The 25,900-nt window shown below is 40.9% G+C and overlaps 1 protein-coding gene across 2 annotated transcripts; it reads right to left on the reverse strand.

The window, feature by feature from the left end:
- Positions 1-7,087: 7,087 nt before the first annotated feature.
- On the reverse strand, positions 7,088-25,857 carry DNASE2B (deoxyribonuclease 2 beta). Of its 2 annotated transcripts, none has more exons than XM_027536715.1 (7): positions 25,663-25,857; positions 24,954-25,316; positions 20,324-20,501; positions 15,794-15,875; positions 12,929-13,024; positions 11,417-11,614; positions 7,088-7,715 (listed from the first exon to the last, which is right to left on the reverse strand). In XM_027536715.1, exons 2-7 carry the CDS (start codon positions 25,064-25,066, stop codon positions 7,375-7,377), a joined length of 1,008 nt encoding a protein of 335 aa, XP_027392516.1. In that variant the 5' UTR covers positions 25,067-25,316; positions 25,663-25,857; the 3' UTR covers positions 7,088-7,374. The 2 variants fall into 2 exon arrangements, with proteins under 2 accessions (XP_027392516.1, XP_027392514.1); XM_027536713.1 differs by having other exon boundaries at positions 12,929-13,090.
- Between the last annotated feature and the right edge of the window lie 43 nt (positions 25,858-25,900).

Here is a 25,900-nt window from a genome sequence, read left to right on the forward strand (position 1 = left end):
CTTCTGTTTTCCTGATGATCGTCCAGAGAAGTTTTCTCCTGGGACACCATTACTTTCCTTTCACCAACAAACTCCTCCTTTCTGGCTAGTTTTGGCTCAGAGTTGAAATTCCTCTAGGCATTTCATCTGCTCTTTGGGAGATGAAATTGTCTGTGTATTAAACTAAAAGTTAACCAAGAATTAACTTTAGCTGGATGAGACCCTCAGTAAATGTCTGAATATTTGAAACTACGTCGTAAGTCTTTCTTATTCTATCCCATCAAGTGCTTCCTGTGAAAGTATATTTACCATGCCATGCTACAATATCAAATGTATCTCCTTTATAACCCATATTCTATGTTAGTATGTAAAACACCTGGTGTATGAGACTGTGAGACTTGTTTAGGACACAATTCTCTATTATTTTTATTGAAATGATTTGTAACACACTCATAGTCATGCTTTTTTCTGCATAATTTAGATAAGAATTGTTTGCTTGTAAGAATTAGGTACCTACTCAAATTAAACTAAATATGGGGGCTTTAATGACAGAATTGGAGAAGGCAATGGCACCCCACTCCAGTACTCTTGCTTGGAAAATCCCATGGACGGAGGAGCCTGCTAGGCTGCAGTCCATGGGGTCGCTAAGAGTTGGATACGACTGAGTGACTTCACTTTCACTTTTCACTTTCCTGCATTGGAGAAGGAAATGGCAGCCCACTCCAGTGTTCTTGCCTGGAGAATCCCAGGGACAGGGGAGCCTGGTGGGCTGCTGTATATGGGGTCACACAGAGTCGGACACGACTGAAGTGACTTAGCATAGCATAGCATAATGACAGAATATAGGAGTATGTTATAGAATATGTGACCATGGAGGATAGCTGAGCTCCACAAGTAACTCAACTAACATCTGACACTTAGGAATTGCTATCTCTCCATGCTTCTTTGATTTTGAGGTTCGTCTGTACCATTCTCCAGCTTCTGCACCCTAGCATTTGTTGGTTATATGTGCACAAGGTAAAAAATGGTGATGTTATCTGCAATGGACATGACCTTCCAGACCAAGTGTCCAATCCCCAAACTCAGTCTTGGTACCCCTGCTGTATCTCCCATATCTAATTGCCTTATAATGGCCTATAACTTATGTTCTTTGGTGTTACAAGCTCACTTGCTCCAGCCATTTGGATCTAGAGAAGAAAGATCTTTTCTTGACACCAACAAACTGGGGAAAATAGCTTTCCTAAGAAGAGGGCACAGCAGAAAAATATCTTGGAGTTTCCATGTTAGAACTACCATCTTTTACTCTAATTGTTATTGCTATAGGTTTATTTCTAACTTTTCTTCATAATTACATTAAGTAGTTTATAGACAAACAGTCTTACACTTCTTGGAAAGATACAATCCCATCTTAGACATGGCTCTTTAATTTCATTGTTTTAAGTCATGGTTTAGAAATTTTCATTCACTAATATCTCCCATATTTTCCTCTTTCTCCCAAAGGGAATCAATTTAAAATACCTCATGTTCTCAAATACTTGTTTCCTTCCAATAATGTTATTACCCTAAAGATATGTCCCAATTGTCTCTATGGGAATCAGCTTGACTAGGTAACAATCCTGGGCACATGCTTGAGAAAGATAGCAATACTAGCTCTCCTTTGGTTTATTATAGCTGCCTCTAAGTTCCACCAAGCTACCAACACCAACATATATTCTTTCATCCCAGGGTTAGTATTTGATAGCCTTGAACTACCAGGCCTCTTTCGTTCTGGCATTTTTTTTCCTTCCTCAATGAAGGTCCAGTCACATCCCATCTCTACTTCAATGAGAAACACATCCTTTCTCTGCATTTCCAATGAACCAGCATCTTCTATTTCTTCTCTCTGTCACATTCCTATACTTTTCATTCTATGAATTCTGATTTTGATTCTCTTCTCCGATAGATTGTTCTGTTGAAATTGGTATGAAACCACTTTTCTAGAAGGTCTGGATTTACTTTTGAGAGTAAATATACTTATTGTGCATGTTTAGTTCATTTGAATTTCTTCACCTTTGCTGTCTCTTTTTCCTTTTATTCATTATTCTTTATTCACTACTCATTTTATTCATTCATACTGTTGGATCAAGTTTTTCTTACCAAGTCCAAGCTCTCTCTGCTCACCGCATGACAGGCCAATAAATCGGGAGACAAGTTGTTGGGACAAAGAATAGTGACTTTAATCGGAAAGCTAGCAGACTGAGATGATGGCAGATTAGCATCTCAAATAAATAAATAAAAGAGCCCCATCTTTTCTCAGCCAAATTCCAGGATCCCTTTATACAGAATAGGGGGAGGGGCCCACTGTGGTGCTGACCAATGGCCAAGAGGGGCTGCTAGAGGTAGTGCCTACCCCACCCCTATTATAATTCCCCACCGTCAATGTTCATTCCACAGTCTTGTAGGAAAATGGGTGATGATCTTTCTGGTTACTTCCCACTGAACAGAGGTGATGAGGGTGTGATCATGAAATGGAAGTGATTGGCTTGTGGTCTGGAATATTCCTAAAATTTTTAGTAAGCAGTACACTTCTCTGTCTTTATTTACAACTATTTGAACCTAATGAAATTCCTTCTGTGATGAAATCTGAATCTCATCACATCTCCTCTGTGATGAAATTTTACTCTTTTTGAAGAGAAATCTTAACCCTTCTAAGAATTCACAAATCTATTGCTCTCTAGGCCTCTCAGGAGTTGGGTCATTTTCTGATGTCAGTGGGGCTACTTTAACCCAAGTGTGATGAATCCATGGCTTTACTCTAGCTAGCTTGATGGGTGAATGTGTGATGAGTAATACCACGTGTGGTCCTACCCACCTTGCAGTCAGCTAGTGTTCAGGCCCTTGTTTTCAACAGGTTTTAAGGAGGATTCAGTCTCCAGACCAGAAAGAATATAAGACTAACTCAGTTGGATAAGCAGACCTACTGGAAACAAACTCACAAACAGAGGTTAGTATAGTGTCCAGAGTTTAACATAATTGGCAACTGTTAGATTGTTCAGAGCATTTATATATTCTTCCCCCAAGGCAGACACCTGGAATGGCCTACCATACAATATTTCAAAGGAGCTTAATTTAAGCCTGCTTCTGGGAGCCACACTGATCCATAGCAAGGCAACTGGCAAGGCCTTATCCCAAGTTAAATTCCTCTCTTGACATATTTTAGCAATGCTCCTTTTTAATGTATAATTCATTTTCTCAGTTTTTCCTGTTAATTTTGGTCTCCAGGATGAATGTAGCTTTCTATTAATTTGCAGTACTTTAGACACTTGTTGGGTTATTCTAGAAACAAACACAGGCCCATCACCTCTTTGATGGGAGTTAGGCAGTCCAAATTGGGGGATAATTTCCTTAAGGAGGACTTTAACACCTTCGGAAGCTTTTCCTGACCTGGTGGGATATGCTTCTACCTATCCTGAAAAAGTGTCCACAAATGCTAGCAGGTATCTGAAGTTTCCTGTGGCTCGAGGCATTTCAGTGAAGTCTATATGCCAGTCCTTGGTGCACAGGCTCCTCTGTGTTGGGTCCCCATCTGGGGAGGTCTGACAGCAGTCTTTGGGTTATTTTTAGCACAAATTCTATAATTTTGAGTGACGTGTTGGATGGTCCTTTGTAGGTTAGGCCCCAGTACATACTTTTGTGTCCACATCTCTCTTAGATGTCATCTAAGGTGACATCTCTCCTAGAAAGGGTACCATTAGGAATGTGCTGCAGCACAGTGTCCAAGAGGGCCTTGGGAAGCAAAACATTCCTGTGTGCATGACAGTCCCAACCAGGAGAGATGTGATGAAGAGTGAATCTCCACTCTTTGACCCTCTCCTTCCCTTTTCTGGATACACAGGCTGCTATTTTGACAGGTCAGTCTGTGGGAGAAGTCATGGCTTGACCATCCCCACCTTGGCTACTTTCTTTATAGCTTGGTCAGATAACAAGTTGCCTTTTATTAAATGAGCCTTGCCCTTTTGGTGGCCCAGGAAGTGCATTATGGCCACTTGTGGGGGTTTATGGACTGCATCAAAGAGTGACAGGATTTCAGAAGCATGTTTTAAGTCTTCATTGTTTGAAATGAGGATTTCTTTCCAGATTGCTCTGTGAGCATGCACCACAGAGAAGGCACAGAGGGAGTCTGTGTATGTATTTACTTGCTTGCCTTCAGTGAGTAGTAGGGCTCTTGTCAGAGGAATGACTTCTGCCTTCTGAGCTGAGCTCCCCGGCACAGGGCTTTTGCCCCAACAGTCTTTTTAAAGATTACCACCACATACCCGGTGCACTGCCTACCTTGATCCATTAAGCTGTTTCCATTGGTGAAAAGGTCTGATAAGTGTGGTCTGTTGGAATATACTAGCTGAATGACACGTAGGCAGTCATGCTCTGGGGATTGTGCAGCATTAACTGAGACAGTGGGGCTGGATTTATGACTGAAGTGACCTGAAGCTCTACATTGGGATTGTCCAAAAGAATTTCTTGGTGCTTTCCCATTTTCCCAGCAGTCAGCCAATAGCTCCCTTTTTGTTCCAGTAAAGAAAGGACATGGTGAGAGACATACACAGTGGTGGGTTGCCCCAGGATAAACTCCTCAGCTTCCTGAAGTAACTGCTTCAGCTCAAAGGAAAGGTGGCTCCCAAATTGTGTTTCTTGCTCCAACTGCCACGTTTTGGGTTAGCTGGTGCCACTTCAGGGAATTTTGAAGAGAAGGTCCTCAGGACAAGTGGTCCTGGAAGCTGCTAGGGCCTTACATGAAAATTCTCTAACTGGGGTCAGCTGGCTTCAAGCAGCAATGATCCTGGCTGACTTTACCAAAATTTATTACCAAGCTGGGGCTCAGTAACATTTTCACCCTCTTCTTTTTTAAGTCAAGATTTTGTACTTTAAAATTCCTCTTCTAATCTGATTTTGTTGGAATTATTTATGTTCAGATGCTCTCTGCAAAGCCAAAATATATATTTCAAGTCTTATATTTTTAAGTATGTAAGTTAGCTAGCAAGTATTCAAAATTCCCATAACTTATGCTTACTTCTAACAGGAAGACAAACTTCATTTTTCCCTCTGCATTCCACTGAACTAGTACCATTATGTCCCATGAATGTTGGTTAATTAAGACATCAAGATATGTATTATCCTATATCACATCATTGTTTAAAACTCATCTCTTGAAATAGAAGTTAACACCATAATAGTCTTAAAGGTCAGCTGGACCTCTGTGATACTGGAAAAGTTACTAAAACTCTGTAGGACTCACTTTCCTTGTCAGTAAAATAAGGATTATAATAGTTCCTAAAGCATAGCATAGTTATAAAGATCAAGTAAGAAAAAGTGGGTTTGCTGTTTACTGCATAGTAGATGCAGTCCCTGCAACAGTAAGGAGATCCAACCAGTCAATCCTAAAGGAAATCAACCCTGAATATTCATTGGAAGGACTAATGCTGAAGCTAAACCTCCAGTACTTTGGCCACTTGATGTGAAGATCTGACTCATTGGAAAAGACCCTGATGCTGGGAAAGACAGAGGGAAGGAGAAGAAGGGGATGACAGAGGACAAGATGGCTGGATGGCATCAATGACTCAATGAATATGGGTTTGAGCAAACTCTGGGAGATAGTGAAGGACAGGGAAGCCTAGCATGCTGCAGTCCATGGGGTTGCAAAGAGTCAGACATGACTGAGTGGCTGAATAACAACAACAAAATGCTCAATAAGTGCTGCTGCTGCTGCTGCTAAGTCGCTTCAGTCCTGTCTGACTCTGTGTGACCCCATAGACAGTAGCCCACCAGGCTCCCCTGTCTCCGGGATTCTCCAGGCAAGAACACTGGAGTGGGTTGCCATTTCCTTCTCCAATGCAGGAAAGTGAAAAGTGAAAGTGAAGTCGCTCAGTTGTGTCCGACTGCCAGCGACCCCATGGACTGCAGCCCACCAGGCTTCTCCGTCCATGGGATTTTCCAGGCAAGAGTACTGGAGTGGGATGCCATCGCCTTCTCTGAAATAAATGCTAGCTTTAGTTATTCTTATGATTACTTTTGTTAGATTGTAAGCTTCTTGAAATTAGGAACCATGTTCCAAATATTAAACAGTGAATACCTAATACAAATATATTATTTATTATTCATTTATATAACAGTTATATTTAGTAATAAGAATTCCAGAAAATGAAACACACTGGAATTAAGATTACTAGATTTAATTCTAGTTTATGTTCCACTTCTTTATTTCCCCCAAGTTGATGGGTTGTTTTATTTCTTCCTCTTAATCTGACAATTTTTTCTTTTTGAAAAATAGTAATCATTTTTTTTTTAGTGATCATTTCTAAACTTCCTTTTGTCTTTTCTCACTGCAGGGTGATTCACATTCAAATTCCACCTGTATTTTTAAGTGTTAGCTGCTCCAGGCTCTGTGCTAGGTACTTGAGCATACCTAAATATTATCTCCATTTCATAGAGAAGAAAACCAAGGCTTAGAGAGCTCAACAGAATGGCCCAAGATCATACAATTAATGGGCTTCCCTGGTGGCTCAGATGGTATAGAATCTGCCTGTAATGCAGGAGACCTGGGTTCAATCCCTGGGTTGGGAAGATCCCCTAGAGAAGAGAATGACAACCTACTCTGGTATTCTTGCCTGGAGAATTCCATGGACTGAGGAGACTGGAAGGGGTCACAAAAAGTTGACATGACTGAGCAACTAACACATACTAGTTCAAGAATGACCAATTAGACTTAACCCTAAACCACTGAAAAGAACTTTAGGAGGAAAATGACTAAGTAGTTTGATGTACAGAGAGATAGAAATGTCTCTTCTTCAAAAAGGGGTGAGGAGGAGAGTCAGGGAATTCTTTGTGAAGATGAAATTACTCTCAGAGATGGCCAGTCACTCCATGGACAATTGAGAGCTGACTAATCTGGAACAAAACTTTTTCCTTTCACTCCTTTCATTTTATATATGTATTTAAATATATATAAAATAAACACATATTTTATTAATTATATATGTGTGTGTGTGTGTGTGTGTATATATATATATATATATATGCATGTTTATGGCATATAAGTGAAAGTAGATAAATTGCCACTATTTGGAAGATAACATGGTAGCCATGGGAGAAAAACATTTTATTTGATGATATGTGGACCATAAGTACCGGAGAAGAAAATGGCAACCCATTCCAGTATTCTTGCCTGAAAAATCCCATGGACAGATGAGCCTGGTGGGCTACAGTCCATGGGGTCTCAAAGAGCTGGACATGACCGAGTGACTAAGATGATGGTGGACAATAAGTAAATTCACAGGCTTTTGATATATAAAGAATGAAACTAGTAGAAGAAGACCCCTTATCAGTGGTGAAAATGATAACACATACGTCCTTTCACCAAGTTTAGTTACAGTTCTCATAATATAAAACTAGTCCTTGAAATGCCTGGTAAATGTGCTGATTCTGGGTACAGATGAATCCACCACTTCTGGAAGCTTGGTATGGACTTCGATTTAGGTCTCCAATACATGTCCAGCGATTTTTGGTGCCCTTGCGGGAAATACACCATTTGGCATGATCCTGATAAGAGCTGAAATAAGAGTGTCTAGATATCTTAATTGCTTTGATATTGTAGACATGGTGAGGAAGGGAGCAGTTTGAAGGAAGCTCTTGTCTCTTCCGCTGCCAGGTTTCTGTTAGCAAGTGTGTCTTCAACTGTTGAGCCATCCAGGCTGCAAAGATGTCTAGAGTTTATAAAGAGAAAAATAGTGAGGTTAATATTTATTCTTAGATAAATCCTAAAAATATCCTCAGGAAGAGAATCATCACTCATGCCTGATATGTGGATGTCACAAGCGTAATAAAAACAGCATGACTGAAAGAGTGGATGGGAGAACATTTTGTAAATGCTAAAGTGATGTGAAAATAAAAGTAATTATCTTTATTACTAGGATGATATTGGAGCTGAAAATGTCTTCTGTTCTGCACAAACAAGGGAGCAGTATATGTTTTTGTCCTGAAAAGACCTTTGGAAAGACTAAGGCTAGAGAAGTAATCAGAGGCCAGCATCTAGAAATCTTTACAAACCATGCCAGAGTATATGAATTTTCCTGAAATCAATGTGAAACTTTTTAATACTGTATTTTATTTATTCATTCTAAATTAGTTAATTTTATTTTTGTTGCTCTGGATCTTCATTGCTGCGTGGGGCTTTCTCTAACTGTGGAGAACAGGGGTTACTCTCTAGCTGCAGTGCACGGGGCTTCTCACTGCAGTGCCTTTTGTTGTGGAGCACAGGCTCTAGGCTCATGGGCTTCAGTAGTTGCAGCACATGGCTCAGTAGTCACTGCTTGCTGGCTCGTGGGCATGCAGGCTTCAGTAGTTGTGGCTCATGGCCTGTAGAGTGAGGGCTCAGTAGTTGTGGTGCAGGGGCTTAGTTGCTCTGAGGCAGGTAGAATCTTCCTAGGCCCGGGACTGACTGAACCCGTGTCCCTTGCATTGGCAGGCAGATTCTTATCCACTGTACCACCAGGGAAGTCCTCAACAGAGAATTTTTTAAAGAGTGTTAGTGGGGGGTCACAATAAACTGTGGAAAATTCTGAAAGAGATGGGAATACCAGATCACCTGACCTGCCTCTTGAGAAACCTGTATACAGGTTAGGAAGCAACAGTTAGAACTGGACATGGAACAACAGACTGGTTCCAAACAGGAAAAGAAGTACGTCAAGGCTGTATATTGTCACCCTGCTTATTTAACTTATATGCAGAGTACATCATGAGAAACGCTGGGCTGGAAGAAGCACAAGCTGGAATCAAGATTGCCGGGAGAAATATCAATAACCTCAAATATGCAGATGACACCACCTTTATGACAGAAAGTGAAGAAGAACTAAAAAGCCTCTTGATGAAAGTGAAAGAAGAAAGTGAAAAAGTTGGTTTAAAGCTCAACATTCAGAAAACGAAGATCATGGCATCTGGTCCCATCACTTCATGGCAAATAGATGGGGAAACAGTGGAAACAGTAGCTGACTTTATTTTTATGGGCTCCAAAATCACTGGAGATGGTGATTGCAGCCATGAAATTAAAAGACGCTTGCTCCTTGGAAGGAAAGTTATGACCAACCTAGACAGCATATTAAAAAGCAGAGACATTACTTTGTCAACAAAGTTCTGTCTAGTCAAGGCTATGATTTTTCCAGTAGTCATGTATGGATGTGAGAGTTGGACTGTGAAGAAAGCTGAGCACAGAAGAATTGATGCTTTTGAACTGTGGTGTTGGAGAAGACTCTTGAGAGTCCCTTGGACTGCAAGGAGATCCAACCAGTCCATCCTAAAGGAGATCAGTCCTGCATGTTCATTGGAGGGACTGATGTTGAAGCTGAAGCTCCAATACTTTGGCCACCTGATGCAAAGAGCTGACTCATTGGAGAAGTCCCTGATGCTGGGAAAGAGTGAGGGCAGGAGGAGAAGGGGACAACAGAGGATGAGATGGTTGGATGGCATCACCGACACAATGGACATGGGTGTGGGCGAACTCCGGGAGTTGATGATGGACAGGGAGGCCTGGTGTGCTGCAGTTCATGGAGTCCCAAATAGTTGGACACGACTGAGCAACTGAACTGAACTGATTGGGGGAATTGATAGAAACTGATTTATGATCATAAATAAACAATGTGCAGGATGAATTGAGAAGACTACATTAGATTGGAGAGAGGAAAAACATGAGGTTTTCATAATAACTGTGATAACAAGCACAAGTGTAGACTATGGCCATGACAAAGAAATAAATTGAGAGTTATTAAGGACCTGGATGGAGAAGGCAATGGCAAGCCACTCCAGTACTCTTGCCTAGAAAATCCCATGGATGGAGGAGCCTGGTAGGCTGCAGTCCATGGGGTCGCTATGAGTCGGCCGCGACTGAGCGACTTCACTTTCACTTTTCACTTTTCACTTTCACGCAATGTAGAAGGAGATGTCAGCCCACTCCAATGTTCTTGCCTGGAGAATCCCAGGGATGACAGAGCCTGGTGGGCTGCTGTCTATGGGGTCGCACAGAGTCAGACACGACTGAAGCAACTTAGCAGTAGCAGCAGCAGCAAGGACCTGGAACTGATTGTATTTGATGATTTGATATGGGGGGGGGGGCAGTGAGAAAACAGAAGGATTGAGAGTTTCCAGGTGAGTATGCAGAATATGAGAAAAGGGGTAAGATATGTGAGGGATAATGATGAGATGAGTTTGACATATTGAATTTTATGTGGCTCTGCCACTCACTGTTGAATACATCTGTCAGAACACAGGCCTTGGATGAAGATCTAGATTTGGGAATCTCTCAAGGGCTAGCTGGAATTGCCTCAAATGCATTGTAGATGAGATAAGGATGAGTAGAAGACCATAGGGCAACCTAGTCACATAAGGAGTATGCAGAGGAAGAGGACATGGCAGAAGAGACTTAAAAGCAGGAGGAAGACCAAAAGACTGTACACTGCCAGGACTCAGGGAGGGGAAAGTTTCAGAAAGGAAACTGTTCCAACTGTGCCAAATTCTGCAGAAGCTATTTCTGTCCTATTACTTTGGGGATCTCTCATGCCTACCACAGGGCTTGACAAGTAGTAGGCATTCAATAAAATTTATTCACTATTAAAGGAAGGAAGCAAGGAAGGAAGACTGAGGTCAATTAGGGCTGTCATGGGTGACTGGGGATAGAATACAGAGAAGCAAGACTGTAGTCAAGGAGCAGTGAGCAAGTAAAGACCCTGAAGAATTTTCTCAAAATAAATTTAGAAGAAAAGAAAAAAACAGAGATATAGGGAATCTAGAATTGAGGGAGGATTTTTTTTTTTTAGGAATGTTTGGGGCTCGTAGAGTAGATAGGCTAAAGTACAAGAGGGAGAAGAGATTGAGTGTAAGAATCCATGTATTCTGAGCCAGGATGGTTTCTAGGGCACAGGGGGGCACTGCTTCTGTTGGAAAGGGAGGAATCTGGTGAAAAGGAATGAAAGCAGAAATGATTGTTGAGGGTGGAGTGTGCGCTTGAAGTGGTTTCTCCCTCTATTCGCTCTGTGAAGGAAAAACTGAAGACGAGTGAAGAGACAGGGAAAAGTAAAGGACTTGAGGGTAAGGAAGGCTTAAAATAATTGCTTAGGGAGTGAAAGAAAAGGAAGAAAGCTTGATTCTGTGCCCAACTGAGGCTGGAGACTGAGTTTTTACTGGCCTCTAGCTAGATGGTTGTGAGTTACTTTTTTTTTGGATGGATCAGCAGTCCTTCTATTCAAGTGGCTATTGTTTGAATTGGTCGTTGATGTCCCCTTTCCCTTTCCTTTTTTTGTCTTTCCTCCTTTTCTATTTCTACACCCCTAAGTAATCAGTATATTTGCTCTTTGCAATCCAAAATGAGTCCAACAGCACTGTTATAACATATCATTTTGATGATGGTCTTTCTTACCGTCAAGAAAAGAATCAGACTTGGCAAAATGGAGAAATTTTTGTCCCTGGGCTGACTGAAGTGTGGCCAGGTGCCGGCCTGGGATCTCTGAGGAGCTGGATCCAGCACACAGCTGGGGCATGTGGATGAGCTCCATGCGAAAGGCTGCAGGGATGGAGCAGCGGTAAATATTCGGGTTGTAGACCAAGAGCTGAGAGTCTGAACCAAACAGTAAAGAAAAGTTGAGATTTAAGACACAAATGGAAATGCTTGTTGGTATTTTAGATCTTGTTGTGAATTAAAAAACTGAACAGAACAAAAAAACAAAAATGAAAGTATTTCCTTCTTTAAGCCTTCAAACTTTTAATTAAAATAGTTGACACCTATTGAGCACTCCCTACTTTTTATTACATGGCTTTACTAAATTAATCATAAGAATATTACCTTATTATTGGGTAAGTTATTTTATCACAGTCCTCATTTTATAGATAAATTAATGGAGAATTTATGCCCAAAGGTATAAAACTTGTAACTGAAGGAGTTGATAGTCAAGCCCAGGCAGGCTGGCCTTGGAGACCATGTGTTTTTTATCCTATGTGTAACCATACAAAAGTAGAAAACGCCCATATACTGATCATCCAGCTTCAAGAATGACCAATTCATCACCATGAACACCCAGTCTCTATGCTATTAAGCTCTATAATCTTTGCAGGAGCTCAGCTAGCTAGACTAGGGCTTAATTTGGGTAAGAGGCTCAGTGATCCTTTCCGTCAGATGGAAATTTGATTAAAAAAATCATATTTGAAACCTCCTGTATTAGAACAAATCACTCTTTACTATTTAGCAGCTCCCTCAGTAAAAATGATTGATAAAATACCATCACTACTTCTCCTCCTCATTTGTACTTTGCATTTTTCAAGTCCAAGTATTTTTGGCCACTTGAGCTTCAGATCTTAAGGGAAAGTCATCTGGTTTAGGCTCAGAAGTATCATGTTGTTGGCCTGTAAGCAACATGAGGTCTGCACAATTTAAAAAATAAGGTGGAGATCATATTAGAAAATCAGAAGATCTCTTTCTCTCTCAATTTCTCTTTCTCTCTCTCTTTTCTACTTTACATCTTCCCCTAGATTTCTGCTTCCTCTGAAAAATATGGAGATGTAGGTCTTCATTCTCATGGAGCCACAACATAATGGAGTGGCAGCTTTCGAGGAAAGCTAGTGGAGAGTCAACACCCCACTTTGTCAAATTCCCCACTGCCCATGCGATGTTCACTGGTGTCACCCAGTTTTGTCACCTGCCTGGCCCCTTTAGACATTTGAAACTACCACTTCTGATCAAGTTCAAAGACTTCCTTGGATCAGGAAACAAAGGTTCAGTAAGTGAGCCTGCCCAAGATCTCATCATGGCAAAACCAATATTGGAATCTAGGTATCAGGGTTTATGAATAGAGAAGCAAATGAAGTGATACATTTATTCATAATTTCCAAATCCCTTCTTAAATATTATGTCTTTTTAAAAACACTCTAATGTTACCTATTGCTTCATACTGGTTGTACTTGAAAGTTATGCACATGCCAGCTTGTCCATTTCGTCTCCCTGTGGGTGGATAATCATAGCCTTCTTCAGGAACTGGAGGAAAATGGGGAATGGAATGAATCAACCAGAACCCCTGGACTCTGTTCCACAGAAGTACACCTACCAAAGATACAGTTAATACAGATAAATTAGAAAAACAAGCCTCCTTTAAAAACAGAGTTCAAAGCTACAACATTTAAGCCTTTTAAACTTCAGGCTAATGTTTCCTTAGGCTAATAATGACAAAGATCATGTTCTTTTTCAAAGATTTAAAAACCAGTTCAGGTACACATTACATTGCCCCATTACTGATGGTAACCCAACACAAGAGGGAGCTAGCGCAGACACCCTGTGAAGAGTTAAGAGGCATTTCATGTTGAAACTACAAGGAAAATTTGTTTTGGCAGAATGCAAATTTGCTAAATCGGAGTTTGACCTCGATAGACTATATAGTCACCTGGCAAGCTTCAGATAATGTTTTTACTGCTAAGCAGCTAAGCTATTTTCAAAACCCAGCTGAAAAACATAGTTGAAAGAGAAAATATCAAATGAAAAAATGTATTTGCAGTAATTTGTTGTGAGAAACTGATGCTCATTTATGTGCAGAAGTCACCCAATTTCACAAGTTTGAAAAAAAGGAAGCAGAAAAGGGGTGGGGGTGGGGATGAAGGAAGCCATGTCCTAAAGCATCCTGCTGCTGCTGCTGCTGCTGCTAAATAGCTTCAGTAGTGTCCAACTCTGTGTGACCCCATAGACAGCAGCCCACCAGGCTCCCCCATCCCTTGGATTCTCCAGGCAAGAACACTGGAGTGGGTTGCCATTTCCTTCTCCAATGCATGAAAGTGAAAAGTGAAAGTGAAGTCGCTCAGTCGTGTTCCACTCTTCATGACCCCATGGACTGCAGCCTACCAGGCTCCTCTGTAAAATCTCTGGAGCAGACAGTATGAAAGCCAGAAAGGAAGAAAACTGAAAGATTTTCAACATCTTGTGACATGGCACAAAGAACCCTGTCCAACAGGCACCTATGACTATTTCTGTGTTTGTAAATATATCAGGATAATTTGGGTATGCTAACTTGGCTTTCTGGTTTGCACATGACCATGCAGACATAAAAGTCATACTTGCCTTAGTGTTAGAGTAGCAACCAAATGCCTGCCAGTTATTTCTTTTTCAAAGAACATACTTTAAGAAAGCACACTGTTGCTGTCTCAGTGACTGTGGAATCAATACCTGCGTCGAGATGGAAAATGTTCAAAGTTCAGCTGCCTCACAGAGCTGGATGACCTCAGGGTCTCTCTTCTGCCCAGATGAGTATGCTGTTCGTCTGAAATCCTAACTTCCTGGAACAAGTGCCACAGGATGTTGGAGCACCTGTTGGCAGGGAACTCTCCCATATGACATCAGGTTCCACTCCATTTCCAATCTTCTTTCTGAGCCCTTGTATCAACTAACAGAGTGGAGTGACAATGGTGGTGGGAGCTTGGTAAAGAAGAGTTTGCAGAATGTGGCAAATAGGACCATCAGGAGGGCAACTTAGCTAAATCCAAAGCTAAGTTGCTCATGGCATTTGACAGCCATTACAAATTAAATTCTTAATTAGAGGTTGCAAACTGGCAGCCCACAGGCCAAGTCTAACCTGCAGATACATGTTATTATGCTTGCAGATTATTTTTAAAACTTCGAATTCATTGCCAGCACTTAAAAACTGGGATTTTCCACAAACTCCTCATTTTCTCTGGAAAAAGTTACATTCCCATAAGGCAAGCTGAGTGGTAACTGCTTCTTTAGACCATGTGTATACTCTCCAGTTCTCTAGTTACCTGCTGATTCAGCCCCGTTAGCTTGCTGACATCATTTTCCTGACCCTGAAGGTATTTGCTTTGGGAACCTTCTGAAAAACACTTATTGCCACGGGAAGTTATTCATGGTATATTAAGTTGAAAAAAGTTTGAAGTAATCACTAAAAAAGTTTTATAAAAATGTTTCAAAATATATATTATAGAAAAAGTAAAAAAATATTAGATGCAACTGGGGCTTCCCAGGTGGCTCAGAGGTAAAGAATCTGCCTGCAATGCAGGAGAAGCAGGTTTGATCGTTGGGTCAGGAAGATCACCTGGAGGAGAAAATGGCAACCCACTCCAGTATTCTTGCCTGGAAAATCCCATTTTCCAGGAGCCTGGTAGGATACAGTCCATAGAGTCACAAAAGAGTTAAACATGACTTAGTGACTAAACAACAAGATTAGGTGTAATTAGCTAATGAATATTAGGATTACAGATTTTTTGTTTTCTATCATTTTGACTTCTTCAACAACACACATACTTATATACATAGTTTACAAATAGAAAAATATAAAAAAATCCCTATAATAAAAATCATTATAATATATAATTATTAACAAACTTACTATAATATGAAAATTATTTTTAAATACTTTTTCAAAAATGTTTACTGTCTTTTAAATGGGACTAAGAAGGGTGAATTTTACTCTATGTAAATTATACTTCTATAAGTTTGACTAAAATGTGTGTACACACACACACACACAGTCTGGCTAGTATTTCCAGTAGTCAAATGCTTGTATTTCTGCTTTAAAGTATATTTTAAAAATGCTGAGAAATAAAATGGTATTTGTGTGAAGGATATTTCAAAGTCAAATTACATCATTATAAACTGTGATACAGGAATCACTCATCTTGATAACTCAGACCATTAAAAAGAAAAGCTATCTTTTTAGTGTGGAATATAAACCTACCAAAGATAGGTTGTTTTAAGAAAATGCTGACTTCCAGTAGGAAAGAGAAATAAGAGCCTTTGTCATACCTTTGGTGTGTCCATACTTTCTGCTGTAATTCATGGATTTAGGGACTCCATCATTGTATATTAGATAGGCTGTGCTGTTACTCTGCAGGAATATTTTAAGGTTATAATGGCATAAGTCCTTCACTCATAAACATTTTTTGCTCACAACATTTCTACCAGCTACCCAGCCTACGATACAGAACTTTCATTAATACACATGAGAAATCATCCATTCCCCTAATGGGCAGATTTCCCATCAGTTTGAATTCTGTGACATGCGAGGCAGGAGACAAGAAGTCCATCCTCAACTTCGCAACGTGTGTGACAGCCCTGTGCTCTGTGATGTGTGTGTGAGGGCAATATTCCTGTTTCTCCCAGTTGTTTTGGACTCATGTTTCTGATGAAGCAACTAGTGTATAATAGAGGAGTCCTTAAATATTTGTTCAGGAAATGAAGTAGGAACAATCAGCCAAGGAGTACATCTGGGCTTTTTCCATTGATATTATAGGCACAGCGCAGAAATGGCTGTCAGGGTTTGATTTCCTCTGCCTATTTTGTGCTTTACCACTTGGTCATAGCTTCCTGTTTAATCAGAATTCCTCATTCTCTGCTTCTACTACCTCTTTGTTAGTGGAGGATTTTTTCTTCAATCTATTTCCCTGTGTCACTTCACCTTTCCAACTTGACATTTCCCTGCTTAAAAAAAAGTGGTGTAATTGAATGTGTGATATTGGATTTCCTCTGGTAAGGCAAAATGCTAGTAAATTCTCCAAACAGTTTGCCAAATCTCTGAGTCAAAATGAAGCTATTACTTTGATAGTGTCTTTTTGTCATGTTTTGGAAACTTGCTTGTATTTGTTCAGTGTCATTCCATTTCAACTGTATCATGATGCAGTGACTCTTAATGAAGCCAATACTGTCAATAGTACAAAGTCTCAGCAATATATTAATAATTAAAAGCAGGAAAGGACAGCCCATCTCTGTAAAAAAGGTCTTTGTTTTTCTCTGAGAAAAAAATAAGAATTTCCTACAGTTGCTTCATTATTTGATTTCATCTAAAACCTTTTTTTTTTTTTTAAAGGCATAAGGTAGTCTGTATAGCATTTTTGGCTACTATGTTTAGGAATATTCGGGGAAATCAATTGTTTTCTTACCTGCATTTTCCGTAATTGACCACAGCTACGGTTGGTATTCGCGTTCTCCACTGGAGAGCTCTCACAATTGTTCTATGAGCCTGTGTTGAATGTGCTAACAAGGCCATTGTGCGCCTTTAGGGTACAATGTGGAGGGCCTCTGGGAAGATTCAGTGAGGAACACAATTCTCCTAATAGACGAAGTTTATCATTCTAACTAGGAGTGTAACAATCAGCTAAGATTAAATGGGATGTAACTCTAGTGAAGAGAGGCCCTTTTACAAAGGGGAAAAATCATGAACTAACAATAGGGCCTGGAGATTATCATACTAAGTGAAGTAAATCAGACAGAAAGACAAATATCATATGATATCATTTATATGCAGAATCTTAAAAAAAATGATGCAAATGAGGTTTTTTACAAAACAGACTCACAGACTTCAAGAATAAATTTATGGTACCATGGTGGGGGGGAAAGGTGGGGAGGAGGGATAGATTAGGAGTTTGGGATTGACATGTACCCACTGCTATATTTAAAATAGATAACCAACAAAGACCTGCTGTTTAGCACAGGGAATTCTGCTCAGTATTCTGTAATAAACTAAATGGGAAAATAGTATGGAAAAGAATAGATACATGTGTATATATAACTGAGTCACTTTACCGTGCACCTAAAACCAAAGCAACATTGCTAATCAACTGTGCTCCAATATAAAACAAAAATAACAAAAAAGGAATAGGCAGAAAGAGGCCTGTGCCTTTGGACATCTTTATTTCTTTAACTCCTAGTTGGATTTGACTTATTGGACTACTGGATGTTGAACAAGAAGGTTACGGTCCCCAGTCTAGCTGGGAATGTAGTCAGGCAAATATAGGCAACTGTGATATGGTCTAAGTGTTATTGTCAAGGTATATGGAAGGTTCTCATTTATTGACACAACAGTAGAAGAAGGAAAGTATTTCCCAACATAACCCCAGATATTATCTTAACTTGACATTTGAGATTTAAAACCAGTTAGTCTGATCTTGCTTTCTGCTTTCTGTTAGAAGTTCAATTCTGGGTCAGAAGACGGGAAAGTTGTATCTTCATGGTCACTTCTGGCACGTATGTTCAACTTCCAAAGAACATTCAGTTTTACCTGAATATCACCCCCTATTGTTGTTATTCTTTTTTTGGCTCTAGCCAATCAAACATGGCAATCAGCCCCTCTACTGTCATTTTCTTCCAGAATCCACCACTCATGGCATTGTGTGTGAGCAGGGTTTACTGAAGCTATGAAACACTGAATGGTTTTTACATTACCAAGCTGACCTGCCTCAGTCTCCCTCCATGTTTTATCTACTTTTAAATTCCTAGCTTCCATCTACATTTTTTTTCTTTTTTTTGCAGAGCAGTTTAGCTCTCCTGCCCTCCTAGGCTCTGGGACTACTTTTGCACTTCCAAAGATCATTATTATAGTTTGTCAAACTAAGACCCACCCTCCCCAACCAAGATAAATGACAGAGGCTTTGCAGTGTTACTCTTTCCTTTCTCTTCTTGGGCAGTGTGAAGTGGGGAGGGGAAGAATGTGTTTATTTTTTCATTGATGGGTTATACTCCAGGTTTTCCCATTGCCAACCTTGGAAAGCAGAAGCAGCTACAGGTAGTTTTGATTTTACGTAATAATTTATTAATTCAAAACAGGCTTGTTGCTGAGACTGAAGAATTTCTAAAAGCCTCTAGGACAGTGTTTGGAACATCACATGTATTCAAATAGTTTACAAATAAGTTTTGACTTGGTAACTTGGCTCTGAAGGCTGGTGTTAATGACAGGTGAATACAGTGAAATATTTGCACACACAGAGACAGCTCTCCACACATTTCAAGTAAATGTTCAAATAGACCTGTGCACTACGGTGTCTCAGATGGTAAAGAATCTGCCTGCAGTGCAGGAGACTCAGGTTTGATCCCTGGGTCGGGAAGATCCCCTTGTGAAGGGAATGGCAACCCACTCTTGTATGCTTGCCTGGATAATCCCATGGACAGAAGAGCCTGGTGGGCTACAGTCCATGGGTTCGCAAAGAGCTGGACATGACTATGTGACTAACACTTTCAGTAGTGCTATGGTCTAACTCAGAATTCTTGTGGGAATTAAATTAGTTGACATATGTAAAGGCCCAGCACATTGTTAAGTGTTGAGTTATTTTACATTTTTACTTCTCAACAAATTGTTAGGAAATGCATAGATGAAAATGAAGTGAAGTGAAGTGAAAGTTGCTCAGCCATGTCTGACTCTTTTTGACCCCATGAGCTCTAAAGTCCATGAAATTCTCTAGGCCAGAATACTGGAGTGGGTAGCCTTTCCCTTTTCCAGGGGACTTTCCCAAACCAGGGATCGAACCCAGGTCTCCTGGATTGCCGGTGGATTCTTAACCAGCTGAGCCCCAAGGAAAGCCCATAGATGAGTGTAACTGGATATTAATTATTGTTTGATTTACTTGTCATCTCTGGTTGAAAAACAGTATCTTGTCACTGAATAGCAGATGTTGCCTGGATGTTGGGAGACTGCGCACACTGAGGCACTAGGCCTATTTACCCGTGTCTCTTTGGCTGGTTAGTTCATTGCCTGATGAAGTCCAGTGTATGTGCTCAGTCACTCAGTCATGTCTTACTCTTTGTGACACTTTGGACTGTAGCCTGCCAGACTCCTCTGTCCATGGAATTTTTCAGGCAAGCATACTGGAGTGGGTTGCCATTTCCTCCTCCAGGGGATCTTCCCAATCCAGGGTTCAAACCCACATCTGCATCTCCTGCATTCGCAGGCTGATTCTTTACCACTGAGCCATCGGGAAAGCCCGATGAAGTCCAGATAGCAGATTTAATCTCCATATAGGCAAGTTAGTTCCAGGGCCTTGAACTAGTTCTTAACCTAGTAACCTAGGTACAGATACTCTAACCCAGTCCTAGCTCTTAACCTACTATTTTGAAGATGATTAATTAAAAGGAAGACCAAGTGGAACCCTTTACTTTTCCCATCAAACTCATCATGCTATGGCATGAACAACCCATAACTCATGGCATATTGACCATAGATCTATATTGCATTGTAATAGGAAAAGTGCTCTTCTCTCTAGTTCCCTTTAAAGGGCTAAGATAGCCAGTACTGAGAAAATTGGCAGAGTTTGGCAGCCAGAAGATTTCAATATGTAATTAGTTCAGTGATGCCATTGGACATAATGCTAAATGTATCAACAATTTGGCATTGCTGTAGAGTCTGTTGACATATCCCCTAAGGTCTTGGTTGGGTTGATTCAGATTCTGAGCTAACTTACTTCCAGCTGCTAGGATTGGGGGGTGAGCAGTTATAACTTTTTGGAAGCTTTGGAGTCTGTATAATGCATTTTATGTGATTCAAATGAATGATTAACTATAACATACCTCAGAGGCAGATGCTTCATACAGTTGTTGTAATGTCCTTCCCAAAACACTCTTGGTGGCATTCATCAGTTGCTTACTCCTACTCCAGCTTCTGGTTGTAGAGTCTAGGTACAGGTACTCTAACCCAGTCTCTCTGCTTTCCTCGTTTTGTTTTTTGGGCAACTTATAAAAGGTAAACCTAACAAAGGAAATAATTATGAATTACTAACATTTACTGAGTGTTACATTTTTTAAAAAATTATTTATTTATTTGGAGGAAAATTGCTTTACAATGTTGCATTGATTTCTGCCATACAACAATGTGAATCAGGCATGAGTGTGTGTGTACACACACATACATTCATCACACCTTCCTCTTGAGCTCCCCTCCCCTTCTGCTATCTCATCCCTCTAGGTCATTACAGAGTGCCAGGCTGGGCTCCCTGTGTTATATAGTGTTTCCCAGTAGCTATCTATTTTACACTGGTGGTGTATATATGTCAGTGCTACTTTCTCAATTCATCCCACCCTCTCCTTCCCCTGGTGTGTGCACAAGTCTGTTCTCTATGTCTGTGTCTCCATTCCTTCCCTGCAAATACGTTCCTCAGTACCATTTTCCTAGATTCCACATATGTGCCTTGATACATTTTTCTTTTTTTGACTTACTTCACTCTGCATAACAGGCTGTAGGTTCATCCACCTCACTACAAATGACTCAAGTTTGTTCCTTTTTATGATTGAGAAATATTCCATTGCATATACGTACCACATCTTCTTTATCCATTTATCTGTCAATGGACATCTATTGCTTCCATGTCCTGGCTGTTGTAAATAGTGCTGCAATGAACATTGGGGTAAATGTGTCTTTTTGAATTGTGGTTTTCTCAGGGTATATGCCCAGTAGTGGGACTGTGGGATCATATGGTAGATTTATTCCTAGATTTATTCCTAGCTTTTTAAGGACTCTCCATACTGTTCTCCATAATGGCTGTATCAGTTTACATTCCCACCAATAGTGCAGGAGGGTTCCCTTTTTTTCCATAGCCTTTTCAGCATTTGTTGTTTGTAGATTTTTTGATGGCCATTCTGATTAGGGTAGGGTGATATCTCATAGTAGTTTTGATTTTCACTTCTCTAATAATGAGTGATGTTGAGCATCTTTTTCATATGTTTATGTCTTATTTGGAGAAATGTCCAAGTATTTTGCCCATTTTTTTGATTGGGTTATTTGTTTTTCTGATATTGAGGTGTATGAGCTGCTTATGTATTTTGGAGATTAATTTCCTTGTCAGTTGCTTTGTTTGCAGTTATTTTCTCCCATTCTGAGGGCTGGACTATTTTCTTGATGGTAGCCACTGTCAAGCACTTAACTATATCATTTCACCTATATCTCACAGAAGGTCTTGAAGTTTAAGGAGAGGGATTTGCTCAAGCTTTCTGCCTCTTATATTCCACCCTTACTGTTGCTCCTTCCCAGAGAAGGAAATACAAATCTGACTGTGCATGTTCTAAAAACATTTACTGGCCTGGTGTGTGAGATCCCTGTGGTGAAAGCCCATATACATTGAACATGGCTCTGCTATTCTTTCCATGGTTGGTAAGAATGCCAAGGCCCGGGCCTGAACTAGAGAAGTCTTAGATGTGTCTCTGCTGCCTGAAGGGCTTGGCATGCACATCTCTTTGCAGCTGGCTGGCTGAATCTGAGATTTGGGTTTGGGCATCAGAGTCAGTGGAGGCTGTTTTGAGCCTCTGGCCTGAGCTATGTTCTTCAGCTCAGTTTATCGGCATACTCTGCATTGAGGATTGAGGGCTAAGACCAACCAATTAAGTAAGTGCCTTGCTTTCTTTACTATTGTCTCCTGTTTGTATGTTTCCTTTGGTTGTCTCACATGATGGAGAGGTGGTTGGACCTGCATGGTATTCAGACATTCTTGAATCATCTGGCCCAGGGTTTCTCAGTGTGCTCTATTCACATTTTGGCGCTCATTGTTCTTTGTTCTGGGGGGCTGTCCTATGAATTATAATATCCCTGGCTTCTACCTGTCAGTAGTACATATTCCCTGAGTCGTGCCAATCAAAAATGTCTACAGACATTGTTGAAAGTACCTGAAAGGTGAAATTGACTTTGTCTAGTCAAATACCCTTTAATAGCACGAACACACATTTAACCCTCAAATACTCACACTGAACCAAACATTGTAATGCATTCACTATTACCACATAGCTGCATCTCACTTTACCCAGAAAATCTTCACTTTTCACTGGGTTCTCATCAGTCTTATGCTTCTATTTATGCTCTTTTCTGCCCTATCCAGGCTTTCTGCCTCTCAGGGCCAGGTCCTCACATGTGGCAGGAAACATGAAATTATTCTTTGATGCTGACCCCATGTTCCTCTGGCCTTTAACTCTCGCAGTAAGTTGTAGACTCAAGACTGTGCCTCCCTGTGTGCTCAGTTCAGCATTCTCTCTGACAGATACTGCTAAATAATATGTCCATTCATTTGTGGCAAAAATAAAATTTTTGTGTTGATCACAATTTGATGGCCCACCCATGAAAGGTTTGTGAACTATCATGGCACACCAGTTAAAGACTAGTGCTTTTATAAACAATATTCCTGGGTGACCATCTCCAGTTATAATCTGAAGATTCTTGAATCTATTTCTAGCCCAAATCTCTGTGCTGAGGTCTCAATTCAGTTCAGTCACTCAGTCGTGTCCGACTCTTTGTGACTCCATGAATTGCAGCACGCCAGGCCTCCCTGTCCATCACCAACTCCCAGAGTTCACTCAAACTCATGTCCATCAAGTCGGTGATGCCATACAGCCATCTCATCCTCTGTTGTCCCCTTCTCCTCCTGCCCCCAATCCCTCCCAGCATCAGAGTCTTTTCCAATGAGTCAACTCTTCACATGAGGTGGCCAAAGTACTGGAGTTTCAGCTTTAGCATCATTCCTTCCAAAAAACACCCAGGACTGATCTCCTTTAGAATGGACTGGTTGGATCTCCAGATCTCTTGCAGTCCAAGGGACTCTCAAGAGTCTTCTCCAACACCACAGTTCAAAAGCGTCAGTTCTTCAGCACTCAGCTTTCTTCACAGTCCAACTCTCACATCCATACATGACTACTGGAAAAACCGTAGCCTTGCTGAGGTGTAGATAAACCCAAATGCAAAGATGGTTCAGAGACCAACTCCATGTTTTTGAAACCAAGTTCATGATATTGTGCAACAAATCTATTCATTCCCTACTCTTAGGGGATACATTCACACAGTCACAGAAGCTAGCAACCTGCAAGTCTTTCTTAACATCTTTCTCTCTCCTACTACCCTCTGCCCATCCATTACCAAGTCTTCTCAGCTGCTCTTCTGCTTTACTTCTACTTCTTTGAGTATCCAGACATTGTCTGGATACTTTTCTCACCTATTATGCTGCAGAAGTCTCGCTGGTCTCCATGACTCTGCACTGGTTCCTGGCCAATTGGCCTTCACAGTACTGCCAGTGGGCTTTCTAAAATGCAAATTTGACTTTTTCAAGTCCCTACTTGATGTCCCTCAGTAGTTCCCTTTCAAGGTCAAGTTCAGATTCAGCAGTTTAACCCATAAAGCCCTTCATGACCTGGCCGTCACTTATCTCTCTAAGCTCCCCTCTTGCCATTTCCCCATGTTCTCCTGAAGCACAAACATTACTCAACTGCTTCCAGACTCTCCCCATTGTTTATTGCCTCTGGACCTCCTCAATGCTTCTCCATTGGCCTGAGATGCCTTGACATCTCCCTTGTCTTTCTAACCAACTCAAAGTTATTCTCCAAATGTCTCCTAGAGAAGTCTTTCGGGCTCCATCCTCTCTAATGCCCCATCTATACCCTTACCACACACCTATGAGCTCCTTAAGGGTAAGAACTATACTTTATTCATATTTATATTTTCAAAACTTAGCACAGGACTGGTGTGTGCTCAGTAACTATTTGGTGAGAGAGTGATTGAGTGCATCTGTGTCCTTCAGCCTCAACTTTACACAAAGCTTGATGCCAACCATAAAGGCAAACCTAAATACCCTAATTAAAGAGTGAGGAAGTGATCAGAGCTTTTGGAGAATCCACGACTGTAATGCAAAGCTGTGTTTCACCCCTTTGACACTTCAGGAGACCAGTGGCCTCCCACTCACCCTTAACAACTGCCTGTCCTGCCCAACAAACAAGGTTAACCAAACAGTGCTGTGTACCATCAAGCCCTCTTTCTCCTTCACATAAGTATATGCTCCACTATCAGGAAAAAGTCATCTATCTTCTCTTCTTTGTCAACTTAAAAGGATGCTGGGAGTGTTCTGTTAGGAAAACCACAAAGCAATTGAAGGAACTTGCCAAATGAGAGAATCTGTCAGCTCTCCCACACCTCTGTGGCCACCAGCTTTGCCCTGCTAAGAGCATGAATCAGGCCCACAAGGCACTGCTCAGCTCCTTCTCAAGGGAAAACTCCCTCATTCAGAGCCTATCCCTACCTGGATACGTGGCCCATTTACACACTTTCACTTCCTTTCCTTTTATGGGGAGAGGTGGAGCAGAGATCTCCTTCAGAACACACAGTGACCCAGGTAACCACCAGTAGTTTGGCTTTCCACTGGCAGGCACCAAGCCTTACATTTCATTTACTTACCAATCCACAGCTTCACCTTCTTCACTTCTGCATGATATTTTTGTTGCCTCCAGGATTCCAAAGAGACCAAGGAAGAGCACAGTCAGCAGTGTTCCTAGAAGTCTTGCTGTCATCTTCTGTCACGTTTAGTCCATGGCACAGCAGGAAACCTTCCCCCTGGACGGTGGAGTCTGAGTTTCAAGTCTCCCTCAAACTGTTCTGGCTCTGACGTTTGGTTCCATTTACCTCTGTCATTTGCTGTCTGGGCATTTTCAGATTGGGACGCATCCTATGTAATTGTGTGATTCAGTCACAACATGCCAGCGTGATTCCTCATGCCTTTGTGCTGAATTGTTGACTGGTTTGCAAAGTCATCAAAAAGTCCTGGAGAGAAAATAGGGATGTACAGGTAACTCTTTGGAGTGAACATCATGTGATAGGAAGTTCAGCGGACAGGAGAACTCTGTATTGATAAACAGATGTTGAATTAAATCTATTTCATGTGTTTTCCCCTTATGATTGTTCTCTATGAAAAGAAAAGAAAGTAAAGTGAAGTCACTCAATCATGTCCGACTCTTTGCAATACCATGGGCTGTAGCCTACCAGGCTCCTCTGCCCATGGGATTTTCCAGGCAAGAATACTGGAGTGGGTTGCCATTTCCTTCTCCAGGAGATCTTCCCAACCCAGGGATTGAACCCAGGTCTCCCACATTGTAGGCAGATGCTTTACCATCTGAGCCACCAGGGAAGTCCTCTGTGAGTTTCTCTATGAGTGAGAGTAAATGTTTGTGGTTCACCCATTAAACAGAAATGACAAAATCTTATGTCTTAATAATACTTAGGATCTATCACTTGTGATACTCTCTATCTTAAGGAAATATTTCCTAAAGAGTACTTCAAAGGCTTGCTTCAGAGAAAGGGCAAATTCAGAATCGCTTTTAGCAAAGATGTTTACATATCCTCTCCAC

Source organism: Bos indicus x Bos taurus, chromosome 3 (assembly GCF_003369695.1).
Source record: "Bos indicus x Bos taurus breed Angus x Brahman F1 hybrid chromosome 3, Bos_hybrid_MaternalHap_v2.0, whole genome shotgun sequence".
NCBI lineage: Eukaryota > Metazoa > Chordata > Mammalia > Artiodactyla > Bovidae > Bos > Bos indicus x Bos taurus.

Coding starts and splice junctions, on each gene's coding strand:
- DNASE2B (XM_027536713.1), bottom strand. CDS start 25,066: ATGACAGCAAGACTTCTAGGAACACTGCTGACTGTGCTCTTCCTTGGT. Junction 20,502..24,953: donor GAAGGTGAAGCTGTGGATTG/GTAAGTAAATGA, acceptor TTCCTTTGTTAG/GTTTACCTTTTATAAGTTGC. Junction 15,876..20,323: donor ATGAAGCATCTGCCTCTGAG/GTATGTTATAGT, acceptor ATATTCCTGCAG/AGTAACAGCACAGCCTATCT.